Source organism: Crocodylus porosus, unplaced genomic scaffold (assembly GCF_001723895.1).
Source record: "Crocodylus porosus isolate Cpor-Errol unplaced genomic scaffold, CroPor_comp1, whole genome shotgun sequence".
Classification (NCBI taxonomy): domain Eukaryota; kingdom Metazoa; phylum Chordata; order Crocodylia; family Crocodylidae; genus Crocodylus; species Crocodylus porosus.
The window spans coordinates 19893316-19906481 of NW_017728907.1; the positions used below are offsets into that span (position 1 = coordinate 19893316).

At 40.5% G+C, this 13166-nt stretch overlaps 1 protein-coding gene across 1 annotated transcript in view; it reads left to right on the plus strand.

Moving 5' to 3' along the window:
• The window catches only part of CEP350 (centrosomal protein 350), a 113744-nt gene that overhangs the window by 16390 nt on the left and 84188 nt on the right, over positions 1 to 13166 (plus strand). The window contains exons 2-7 of the mRNA XM_019530581.1: positions 257 to 342; positions 1713 to 1756; positions 3317 to 3431; positions 5148 to 5280; positions 9153 to 9778; positions 11441 to 11554. Of these exons, the coding sequence (XP_019386126.1) occupies positions 270 to 342; positions 1713 to 1756; positions 3317 to 3431; positions 5148 to 5280; positions 9153 to 9778; positions 11441 to 11554 (1105 nt within the window). The 5' untranslated portion in view covers positions 257 to 269. The remainder of the gene's footprint in view (positions 1 to 256; positions 343 to 1712; positions 1757 to 3316; positions 3432 to 5147; positions 5281 to 9152; positions 9779 to 11440; positions 11555 to 13166) is intronic.

The following is a 13166-nucleotide window of genomic DNA, read 5'->3' on the forward strand; positions in this document are numbered from 1 at the left end:
TTTTATTTTAACACTTACAAGCTGTATTCATTTTTGTGGCTTACTGTTGTCTTTTTGATGACTCTCATTGTCACCTGTTGTCATTCAGTGACACTCTTGTTATTTTGGTGTTGTAAATGTTGTCAAACTGGCATTTTAAAATAATTCTTCATTTCATAATGATCATGATATTGCCTGTGATCTGGAGAGGAAGTATGTTTGCTCTCATTTGTTACAAAGAATAATTTTTACTTGAATGCTTTTTTTTTGTTTGTAGGTAAATTGACAGGATGTGGAGCAGCAAATCAAAGGAGGTGCCTTTACAAAATCCAAGGCATTCTCAGAACAGGGACTCTACAAGAGGTATGGATTTACTTTGTTGCATTATTTTATTGAAAAAAAGATTTGAAATATTGTATTGTTAAATTTGTATATATAATTAGTAGATACAATTTTTCAACTAGGGATCAAAGGAGAAAACCATATTGTGTTTAATTTGCTTTTCTATAGAAGAGCACATTTGCAGAGCATTTGTTGATAGTGCTTAAATATCAAATAGTTTTAATTGCATTTCATAGATTTGGGTTCTTGATTTCAGGCTTTATTTCCCCCCAAAGGGCAAAAGATCTATATTAAAAATTATACAAAATCTGTATTAAAATGTGGTCTAGGCAGTATAAGAAACTTGAGGACTACAGGTTAATTAAAAATAGTAGCAGGTAGTAGGAGCATGCCTTGCCTCTCAAAATCAGGTATATGCTATAGTGTGGTAATTGGAATGCCTCATAGTTGACTGTGACTGTTCTCTAAAAATGTATTGTCAGATTGTTGTCAGATTTGATAAATATATAATGAATAAAATGTAGTTGCAGGTTTTCAGTGCTTCTGAAAAGGTGTTGTTGAGGTACCATTTCTCAGTAAATGTATTCTTGTTGCTATTTCCCTTATTTCCTTCCCACTTCCCCCCAAGCTGTTTACATCATAAATTAGATTGACTTCTTTCTGCTAGAGCATAGTGTGGCTCTTATCCTGACTGAGGATTTTGGATAGTATGGTAACAGGCAATTAATTGCAGATCTTTTTTTTAGTGCTGATTAAAATATTTTTGTAGAAAAAGGGATTCGTAAATACTGTTTCAGTAATATTGGCGACATTACTAGATTTGTGAAAATAGCTGACTCGTCTGTTTAGTTTATGGGATTGAAGTAAGTAAAGTTTATATACCTGTTGGGCCTCTGGAAACATTTTTTGCATATGTTTGGCCTGCAAAACTGAAACACATAAATTGACGCTTGAAATGCATTTCCACATGTGGTGGTCTTATAGTCCAGGTGGCATCTTCTTTGACATTATATTCATAGTTTCTTTATTTAAAAAAAGAGAGAGAGAAGAGAAGAAAACTCCCCAGAAACTTATGTGTGTAACTGGTTTTATATACGTTTTTAAAATACATGGAAGAGCTAACTTCAAGTAGTATAAGGAACTCTCAAAACTATACTAAACAAACAAATTTAATAAAAGTCAGATAATAAAATCTTTTGATATTCTTCACTTTTTGGATGAGGTTATCATTAGGCTGTATTCATCTGAACAGGAGTTTCACAGGCTGGGATGACCTTGTTTAAAAGAAATTGGCAATGAGCCATGCAAAACTGTTTTAAAATGCTTTGTTTCATTGTGTTGTTTGAACTAATAGGAAACCTGTTTTTATTCTTTTATTTTTGTTTTTTGAGATCAAACTGCAGTATGGGATACTTTTTCTCAAACTAAAGCTGCTGTAAGTATTATTTCTTTTGGTTTAAACTCAATTCATGGCTACTGCAGTTTTAGTGGAAGTTGGGTCCTAGAAGTTACTAGTCATTTCTGAAAGTCATTTTCTGAATTCCTGCTCGTGTAAGTTGCACAGAGTTCTGCTAGTAATTCTGAAGAAACTGTCTGTCCCCTTTTTATCTAAAAGGATTCACATATCAGGGGTTTGAGCCAGTAGCCCAATATATTATTTCATTGCTGCATGCAGGAATGGATCCAGCGGAAGTGCAGTTGCACCCCCTTTGATTCTTGCTTTACCTGATATTTACAATCAGCCATCTGGCATGGCAGTAACACTTCTATTTAGGCAACAGTGAGGGAGTTACTTGACTTCATGACTTACTATATTCTACCTGATTCCTTCTAAGCTCTCTATTTCATGGGTGTTAATGACCCTCTCTCCTTTTTAAATTGTTCCACTAAGTAACTTATCCTTTGTTCTGCTTGTTAGCTGCTCTTGGTAACGTAGCTTCTATTTCACAGCCCTGCAGACTGCTTTTAACTCTAACTAGAAACATTAACTCAGGTGTGGAAATGTTAACTCAGATGAAGGTTAACTTAGGTCTTGAAATAACTTTCAGTGAAGCATTGGATGCACTGTCAAGATGCTCAAGAAGGCTTGATTTTGTTTTGTGGAGCTGAAAGAGATGCACATTTCATGACAACAGGACTAATGAAACAACATATTGTTTAGTATAGTTTGTTGTGTTTTTTTATAAATACTGTATGATATAACAAATTAATGCACATTCCAGTAAAGTTATATTTGTTTTTGTTCACTAATATTGCCCTTAGCCCATAGCTTATTAGTAGAGCTTCTAGTTTATTTTTATTGTATGTGATGATGCAGTGCACTCTTTGCATTTCCCCTCCAGCCTCCCCTTTCGAAATCCTAGATTTTGCCCATGGTTGCATATGTTTAGTGCCAAGCAATAAAATGCTGTCCTGCTGTGGGAACTTAAAATGAATACTCAAGCTGCTGCATTACATTTTCTGTAACTAGGTTTGATTATGCCCAAACTGTTTCCCTTTCAATTTGAAGACCTGGATTAGATTTGTGGGGGCTAACTTTTTTGGCAGCTGTGCCACAAATTAGCTTTGCATTCTTCTGAAGTCCCTCTACAATCCCTTTCCCCTGCCTGCTCTGCTTTCTGCTTCGTTCCCTGTGCTGCCTGCCCAATTTGCTGGTGTGCTTTCTGCTTCATGCCCTATTTTATGTGTGTCATTTGTGGCACCAGTGCTTCAGGTTGGCCGCCCCTGAATTAGGAGATGTATTTTTATATGGGAAATCTTGTTTCACTCTCCATCTATAGAAGAATATAATCAAATGTAGTTTCAAGTCACAAAATCAATCAGTTTTGTACTATTGGAGTTTAAAGTTGTTTTTGCATCTAGCTTTCCAGTTTTGAAAGTGAGAGAGCTTTTTCTTTTTCTTTTTTTTTTTTTAAAGAAAATACAAGAAAGAAAACTATAGTCTTATTGTTCAAACCACTGAAACTGAATATTGTTTTATGTGTTGAAATCCTAGCTGCGTCACATTGAGAACAAATTGGAAGTCGTTCCCACCAGTACTGCTGTGTTTGATTCTGTCATGGATGCCAAGAAGTCTTCTGCCAATGCTAGCAGGAAAATAAGTAGAAAGGGTATGTATTACCATGTAGAGCTGGGAAGGATCGGTTTTATTTTTGTAATCTCTTCTCTTCCACCCCCCTAATTCCTCTATTTGTGAATTAATTCAGGGAAACAAACATTCTTCCAACCTAAATAGCATTAGCATAGCACTGTGTGTATGCACATGCACACATCCTTCTCCCTATGTCCTGGTGGCGTCTGAAACTTGCTAGGAAGTTGCTGTGGGGCAGTTATTGTTCAGCATAACCTATTAGCTTCTTCTCGTGGCATTCAAGTTGACGACTACATGTGTGTGGCTACGTTGGAGTGACTATATATAATTCTTGACACTAACAACAATATAACTTTATTTTAGTAGGTTTACAAAACGAGAATACTGGCCCACTAGGGTAACTCCTTATAACATTTGAGTTTTAGATGGATGATCTTGGCATTGGAGACATTGAAAAGTGCAGAAGGACATATAATGTCTGTTGCTTAGAACAGGGGTTGGTAACTCCTGGCACACATCTTGGAGCATGGCATCAAAGGCCATTTTGCTTAGTGCACCACAGCCAACCTGGGCCCTGGGCAGCTGCCACTGGCCATGGAGCTAGAGCTGCTCACAGCAGGCAGCGGGGAGGCTGCAAGTTCTGCTGCAAGCAGACCGAGCTCTGTGGCAGGCAGCAGTTGCCCAGATAGGGTGGCCATTGATTCTGTTTTATACCAGACTGTCTTGTTTTTAAACTCTGTCCCCTGTCCATTTCTCAATGAGGACCTGACTTTTTCAGTTCGTTGATGGAAATACATGTCAGTCCCTTGCAGTTCCATTGGCTGTGCCTAGACTAGACCTTGGGCAGTGCACAGCCAGGAAGACCGGGGCTCCCAGCCAAGGGGGGAGGGAGGTGGCCATTTTTATGGTGGCCCAGCCTCTTGCTCCTGATTGGCTAAGGCGGTGGCCCCACCCCTCACTGCTGATAGCCTGAGGGGGCCTGCTTCTTACCAAGGGGATGTCTTGTATTCTGGGGTTGCACCAATGGCCCACCCTATGCTCAGAGCCCAGGATGGTTGTGACAGGCAGCTGGGAGGCTGCGAACAACTGCATTGGGCTTTGGAGCCCTGGTTGGGCTCCACGGTGGCAGTGGGTGCACACGTGCCTCGGGGTGTGCGGCAGGGAAGGTGCTGGGGCAATGCAGTCTTGTCTCCGCACCTGCTGCCAGCAACAAGGATGGGACTGCCCTGTTGTCTGCCTCTGGCACACCAAGTCAAGGCATCGGTCAAGGTTGGGGTGTTGTGACACTCTGGCCAAAAACATTGCTGACCTTTGGCTTAGAGCTTAAGCTAACTATGAAAATGTAGTCGTACAAAAAATAGTGTTCGCCTTGCTTGATTTATGTGGTTCAGATAATCTGCTGACAGGTCAGAATAACAAGAAAACTGATTTTGGATTGCATCTTTGAGCCAGAGCAACATAACTTTTTTAGGTTCAGTCATTCTCAGTTAAGGTTTTTAAAAATATCCTTTTACAGATTTGAGATAAAGAACAAGTGCAGTGATTTGCTTTGAGTGTTCACTACTTTCTCCCTGTAGCTTAAAACACCTGTTGAAGAAGCAAAGGTGATCATTTAACTTATGTCCTGGTGGGTTAATTGAGCTCAGAGAAAATTGCATTCTAAACCATTCATCCTTATAAACTTACCCTTCTTGCAGATGGTAGTATCTAAAGAATTCCTTTGTTTCTGCTTCAGCCTTCAGATCCTCCAGTCAAAATAAGTCACGCAAGGAGAAGGCCTCTCGTAGTCCTCTTCGTGCAACCACTCTCGAGAGCAATGTGAAAAAAAGTAGTCGTGTAGAATTTCGTGAACCGTTGGCTTCATACAGGTTAGTGCCAGAGAGAACTGACTTTTACAGAAGAAAATGCTGTTACAGAGCAAATGCTAATGTTTTTGGTAACTTCTCGGAATTGGGATTAATTTCTTTTTCCTGCCAAATTGCGGAGGTTTACAAAAATCTCTTTTGGTTTTGCCTCAGTAAGTGTTAATCTTAGATGGCTTGCAAAGGGACTTTATCTTGTTGACAGGCAGATGGATCCAGTGGTTTGCTGGGTTTCTTATATCTTTAACTTGAATGGTGATGAATAACAAAAATTATGCTTCCTGATGCTCTTTATCAGCTTTGTGTCTTTGTCCTGGCTGTTCTCTCCCAAGTCAGTGATCAGTGGAGGTATAACATTCTAAAAAGGCATTTATACAATGCTAGTCCTTGGAAAGAAATAGCTGTTTCTTATGGTTTTTATCACAAGAGATGCTTTAAAAGGATAATTTTCCAGTTTTTATTTGCCTTCAGGTATGTAATATTGACGATGTAGAAAGGATAGTATATTTCTTGATATGGTTATTTTCCCCTTTTGATGAACGGATGCAAGTTTCATTGAGGTTCAGCCCTTTTATTAATGTAATAGAAAAAACACATTACTTTTTTAAGTATCATGAATAATGAGAAGTTTATTGTACTTCCTTGACATTTTACTTACAGACTATTTACATCCTAACAGGATGCTTTTACATGCTGACTGATCAGTGAACAAGATGGTAAACTATTGCATAAACTTGTTCTTTTATAGGATTGTGCTAGAGAGCCAGGAATTGCTGGCCACACTGTAGGGGATGCTAAAGATTCATTTAACTTACTATATGTATGTGTGTGTGGAAGGCGTAAGTACAAGGTCAGCAATGACATAGATGGATGAAGGGAAAGTGGAACGGAACATCTTTCAGGCTTTGCAGTATTGGAGGTTAAGAAGAAATAGGAAATCTTAGCTAAGAGGCCAGTTACCAAATTTATTAGAAGATGCCTCAAAATCTAAACAAAGATAAGTAAGAGAGAATTCATGCTAAGCTCATTGCTGCAGAGTTAGTTTGGTTACAGCTTGACATCATTTTTGAGGCTTGCAACATTACCATGACTTCTCCATAATTTTTTTCCTTCAGCTTGTGGCAACCTTAGATATGCTAACCATAATGGATGGTTTGTAAAAATTGGTTATTGTGCAGATTTTTAAAATAAACTCAGTATTGGCTTAACTTTGTTACCACCGGAAAGCTTGCTAAGATGAATTTTTGCAACTATTTGAGTTGGTGAAATAAAAGATATTGGATTTACCCGAAGAACCTTGTCTGCCCACTGAACTCGCACTTATGTTGACTTCAAGAGAGAGAATTTAACAGTCCCGCCTGCAGCACTATTTATAAGCTAATTATCAACAGAAAGAAAACTTTAAATCTTTGATCCTCCCACCAAATTAACCACCCTAGTTAACTGAATTGCTTTGGATTCTAGTTCCTCATCTGTAATAACTTTTTTCTTGATATCAGTCTACTGTAAAAACAATTAATACCTCAAATAATTTTACTTGAGGAGGAGGGAAAAGAGAACTGGAACAGAGGAACTCTTTCTAGTTGATGATCAAGTTCTCATGAGGATGTACCTATATAAGAAACGTTGTCCATTAAAATTTCCAAAATTATCTAAATTCTTGTAATTTCCTTGCTTCTACTTGGTTGATACTGCAGACTTTTTTAATACTCTATTAGCAGTTGTTGGGTTTAGAAAAGAAGAGGATGTAGAATCACTGCTGGGAAGAAAGAAGTCCAGAGTTGTTTAGCTTGCTCAGCTTGTGAGTTGTATTAACAAACTTCCAAGGGACCTTTACATTTTGTTCTCAACAGTTGATAGAGTTCATATCACAGATGCAACTTTTTTTTGGTGCAACTTAAAAGCCTTGCTGTCTTTTCCTTTTTTCCCCCTGGGTTATCAACTAAGTGATTGTGTGCACGTGCACAACTTCTGTGTTAGAGATCTACATTGGGAATTATGCTTAATATTATAAGTTTTCCTTTTTAAATGGCTCCAAAAGTCCATCACAAAGACGTTAATATTCGTTGGTTTTTTTTCTCTGCCTATTTTCAGGTTTAAAACATCAGTCATTTCTTTGCATAGCTTTGTTGGTGTGGAAAATGCTTAGCAAACTTTAAATGGCAAGTTTTACATTCAAACTAAATAGAAGTTACTAAAGGGGTTTGGCTTGATTCAAAAACCAAGTCAACTTCAAGGTACAGAACTTGTATAGGTAACTTAGAGAAAATTTGAGCTTTTAGAAATGGGAATATCTTTGTAAACGCTTGCCACTTTAGCTCTAGTAGGCAATAGTAAACACCTGTTATGAAGTTTGCATTTTTAATTCTTTCCATGCTGCATCAGTAGTTATTTCTATTTGGTATGTAAACAGTAACCACTGAAAATCACTATTGTCTGTGAAGTGTGAAGGCTCGTTTATTTGGACAGATGCTGAAACCATTATGTTTGTTGCCATGGCTTACATAGTGTTCAGTAGGGCTGTGTGAAGCTTCAGTCCTTGATTTGATTCAGTGGAGGTTCGGCCCGATTCAGTGGAGGTTCGGCCCAATTCAGTGACTGAATCTCTGAATCCAAATAGAATCAAAGGACCCTTTAACCTCTCCGAATTGATTCGGAACCCTCCAAATTGATTTGGAGAGATTCAGACAGATTCGGTGATTCCAATGTAGATACAGCTTTAAATGCTTTTTCTACATAGCTCTAGGTAGCAGGGGCTTTGAATGTTGCAGCGCTGGGACAGATGCAGCGTCCCACAGGAGCGCAGGGGCCTCTCAAGTGTGCCAGGTAACAGACCTGGAAGTGGACCAGAAGCACTTCCAGTTCACTTCCCGGTCCATGAGGGAGTGCTTGGGGGGACCCCCCCCCGGCACCTCGGCTCGGTGACTGGTGCCTCCTGGGTCTGGGGCGGGGCACCTGGGGTCCCCCTGCAGCAGATCACTGAGCCGGGAGGACATGGGGGGACCCGGGAGTGGACCAGAAGTACTTTCGGTCCACCTCTGGGTTCGCTGCCAAGCATGCTGGAGATCCCACCCCCACCCCATCCTGGGGGACGCTCCATGTGCCCAAGCACTGCAGCGATCATGAGCAGTGCTGCTACCTCAAGGTATGTAGAAAAAACTTTTAAAGCTCTACCTGTGTCCAAATTGCTGATTCGCCATGTCAGTGTTCAGTCATCAGATTTGGATTCAGGTGAATTGAATCGGGGACAGTGACCTGAATCAACAGATCGAACCACTGTCCCTGTTTCTGGCCGAATCCGAATTGAACAGGGCCCATTTTGCACAGCCCTAGTGTTCAGTAGCGACAAATTTTACATTTTAAATGCAAGGGTTTTTTGTAGCTTTTATGCACAATAAAAATACCTTTTCATTAAAACATACTGGCTGCGTCTACACAAGATGTTTATTGTGGAGTTGCCTAATTAACTTCGTGGTAAAACATTACTGTCTACACATGTGGTGCTATTAAAACACAGTAAACTAATTTACTCTGACATAGGATAGTACTTCCAGACATGCGTACTATCGTATGGCAGAGTTATTTACTCTGCCGCAATGCATGTGTAGATGCTGACAGAGCTGGCTGGGACACAAAGGTGCTCCAGTGCAGGGAGGGTCCCTGACAGCTGGGGCTGCACTGCCTTGGCTCCACATGTTGCTGTCCCAGTTGCATGTGCAAACAGCATGCCTGGGAGCAATGAACCCTGGCACGCTAGTTGTACATATAAATATGCCCACTGTGTATTTAATGTTAAATGGTAATAACTGCGAAGTTGCTTGAAACCCACTTTGAGTAGTTTTTACTGTTCTTGTACTTATTTTTTTTTTCAACATTAGGGAAACATATGGTTCCCCATCTTATCACAGTTCTAGCCAGCTGGAGGCCAAGCATTTGCTATCTAGCTTGGAAGGTAGTGAAGCAGAGGGAAAGATTGAAGGAACAAACCACGTGATATATAACAGAGATGAACGGGACCCACACATCAGAGATTTTGAAAGCCCGCATTCTTCTGCTGCAGATGAGACAGTTGTCAGGTATTTGAATGACCGTCCAGCAATTGATGCCTTGCAGAGCAATGAGGTTCTTTTTAAAGCTGTAACACCTACAAGATCAGAGGAGGAAACTAATGGATCCAGAGGAGATGAGAGCGGCACTAAAACTCTGAGTACCACAGCCCAGGATCCTGAACTAAAAGGGGTACGGCTGTCAGAATCTTCCCCTTCCTCCACTAGTACTTCCAGTGCCCACAGACTAGAAATCTTAAAGCGGAGACAGCATGATAATAAATTGGAGAAGTTGAAGGAGCGGATTAGAAAACAGTGGGAGCATTCTGAAGAATTAAGCAGCAGAGGACAGCTTCAGGGTTATGCGGAGCAACCAGTGGTAGTAACAAACGTGGAGAGTGCAGTGACTCCGAAAGTCAGAAAAGTAGCAGTTGCACCTCCTGCTCCAGCATACAAAGGTATGTCAACCTTCAATCTTGCTTTGATTTATATGCAAAGAGAGAAGAGAGTTTGCTTTGTAGAGCAGCCTAACTCATGATGTTCACTTATTTGGGAACTGCAGGAGAGGACAGGAATATTTTAAATATGATCACAAATCAGGAATTGTCATCTAATAGTAAAATCCTACAGAAAATCTACTGTATTTCCCTGAACTCAAGATGACTTTCAGGTTAAGATGACCCTTAGATAAGATTCACTAATTTTTCTATAATGTTACAAGTTTCCATGTGTAGAATGTAATTAGTAGAAGGTTGTCTTAAATTCTTCCACCCCACTGCTGTGGCAGAGAAAGCAGCAGCAGAGGGTGAGAGGCCAGACCATGCCCCTTGCTTCAATGCCCCTTGCTCCAGTGCCTTCCATCTCTCCTGCACCCTTCCTCTTCCCCTCCCTGTTCTCTGCTCACTGTTCGCCCTCTATCCCGTTACCTTTTACTGCAGCTCTGGTCTGGCTCTGGGGCAGTCAGCAGCAACAGTGGTCCAACCTGGCCCCAGCCCACCAGGTCAGGGAGAGACAGCAGCATCTCCTGACCAGGCTGGATGGCAGTTGGAGAGACTGGAGCCTGAGCAGAAAATAAGGGAGGGTGGGTGCAGGTAGAGGGGAGCAAGGGGTGGGGGAGGCAGGGGATGGACAAAGGCATGGAGGGCAAGGATAGTGGGGCTGGCTGCAGGTCACCTCCTGTCCTTCCCATGTCCACATGCCCCCTTCCCTGCCAAATAAACCATTCTGGCCTGGGGCAGATGTCATTTCAGCTCTGGCTTCCGCCTTAAGCCCAGGTGCAACACCTGAGCTGAGGTACCTATTGCCCCAGGCCAGTACTCAAATCCAAGATGAAGCTCCTTCCATGCTGATTTGGGGGTGGGGGGGTGGGCACATCTTGGATTTGAATAAATATGATACATTCTTTTGCAATTCTTCCTGCCCCTTCTAGATTACCAAAGAATGAATAAATATATTAGAAAACACTCCTTAGAAGCACATTTTTGGCATGTAGTATAGCTCTTTTTTGAAACATTAATGTCTTCATATAGTTTTTTTGAAGTCTTAAAATTATTACTACTGTGTACTCTGAATTTGAAGTGTGAGAGAGCAATGATTTTCCCATAAAAAAGAGGCTGGGAAAATTGTCTCTTATCTGCACCATTTATAATATTCTGCTTTATATAGTGCAGTGGTTCTCAATGTTTTTAGACTCAAAGTACCCCTCAGGAAATGCCAGCTCTTAACTTTTTCAATTGTTTTTTGACTACAGGAAAAAATAGGAGCAGTTCTATTGCAGAGAACTCAGAAAGACCACAGTATATCAGAATTGTTTTTGACCCTCTGGATTCCTTTTTGAAATCTGTTTTTTCTTGGGACTCAGGTGTGGGTGTTTGCACACCCATCAGTTCTAATATTGCATGGCAGCCCTAAAAGGCTCTCACAGCACCTGGGCTGAGAAGCACTAGATTACTGAGTGGGAGTTGTTAGCAGTATATTATTTTTCCTAATATAATTTACCTTTAATTACATTAGAGATGTAATGGAGATATCTTTTTCCATAGGGGTTTATGGAAGCTATTTTTTAAAGTTTTTGAAGAATTCTGTGAAATCTAGACAACTTGTTGTTCTTTATACTTTAGGTTTTAATCCTGCCGAGACAAAGATTCGTACTCCTGATGGAAAGGTCTGGCATGAAGATGAATTTCACAGTATCAGCAGGGAATTATATCGAGATATAGCACTACAGTTAGCAGGTAAGAAGCAGCCATAGTTTTATTAATCCACATAGCCCCCTAAATTGCTTCACAATATAATCTATGTACAGCTTATTTGACACAAATCCATACAGCTTTGAAAAGTGGACTATATAATGGTACGTATCTTGTACTTCTACTGGTAGTAGAACTGACTGAATTTAAGAAATTCTCCTACCCTCTTTTTTTTGATACAGCAGAAAACTTTGAAACTATTTGTATGATTATTTCACTTAGAAATTTCCCATTAAAGATATCACTAACATTTTTCTGTGAAAAATCATTTTTATGGGTTCTTGTTTGTGGTTGAAAATCTTCAGTTGGCTCTAAATATCTTACCATTACCAAAGCAAGCAGATAGTACAGACCATGTATCCTTAACTCTGTTCTGTTTCAAGTATTTCTTTACCAGACTTTCTCACCAGATTAGTTGTGAATGTGCTTTGTACAGTATGGTGATGCACTGAGAGGGTGTAGTTACATAGAGGAGTGGTGAAAAGCTGGGAATCCTAAGAAGTTTTATTTTGTGTGTGGAATGTGGTGTCATGTATGGTATCTGTGGTTATGCCCGTGGCAGGAGAAGATAGAGGGTATATACTGTTAAGTAACTTATTTTCTTCCAAACTGCTGATGTTTTATGGTCATGTCATATGCTAATTGGAAGATCACTGGATAATAGAGTTTCCATGGTCAACAAAGAGACTTTTTCTGTCTTGAAATCTCTCACAGAATTATAGAAAATTAGGGTTGGAAGGGACCTCAGGAAGTCACCTAGTCCAATTTCCTGCTCAAAGCAGAACCATCCCCAATTAGGTCATTCCAGCCAGGCCTTAAAAACCTCCGAGGATGGAGATTCCACCACCTCTCTAGGTAACTTGTTCCAGTGCTTCACCACCCATCTAGTGGAGAGTCTTTTTTCCTAATATCCAACCTAAACCTCTGTTGCTGCAACTTGGGACCATTGCTCCTTGTTCTGTCTTTTGCCACCACTGAGTGCAGTCAAGTTCCATCCTCTTTGGAACCACCCTTCAGGTAGTTGAAGGCTGCTATCAAATCCCCTCTGTTTTCTCTTCTCCAAACTAAATAAGCTCAGTTCCCTCAGCCTCTCCTCATAAGTTGTGTGCCCCAACCCTCGAGCCATTTTCATTGCTCTCCTCTTTAGACTCTCCAGCTTGTCCACATTCTTTATATAGTGGGGGGCCTAAAACTGCACACACTACTTCAGCTGTGGCTTCACTAGTGCAGAGTACAGCGATATAATTACTTCTCTCGATCTACTGGCAACGCTCCTACTAATACAGCCCAGTATGCTGTTGGCCTTGTTAGGAACAAGGGCGCACTGTTGGCTCATATTCAGCATATTGTCCACTGTAACCTCCAGGTCCTTTTCTGCAGCGCTGCTGCTTAGCCAGTCACCCCCAGCCTGTACTGGTGCATGGGATTGTTCCATCCTAAGTGCAGGACTTTGCGCTTGTCCTTGGACATATGCTTATAGCATTCTGATAATTTAAAGGCGGCTGTAAACCTGCTATATGCAGCCCTGCTGCTGGTTTTTTTGTTTTGTTTTGTTTTGTTTTTTTCCCCCCTTCTTTTTTTTTTTTAATTTATTTAT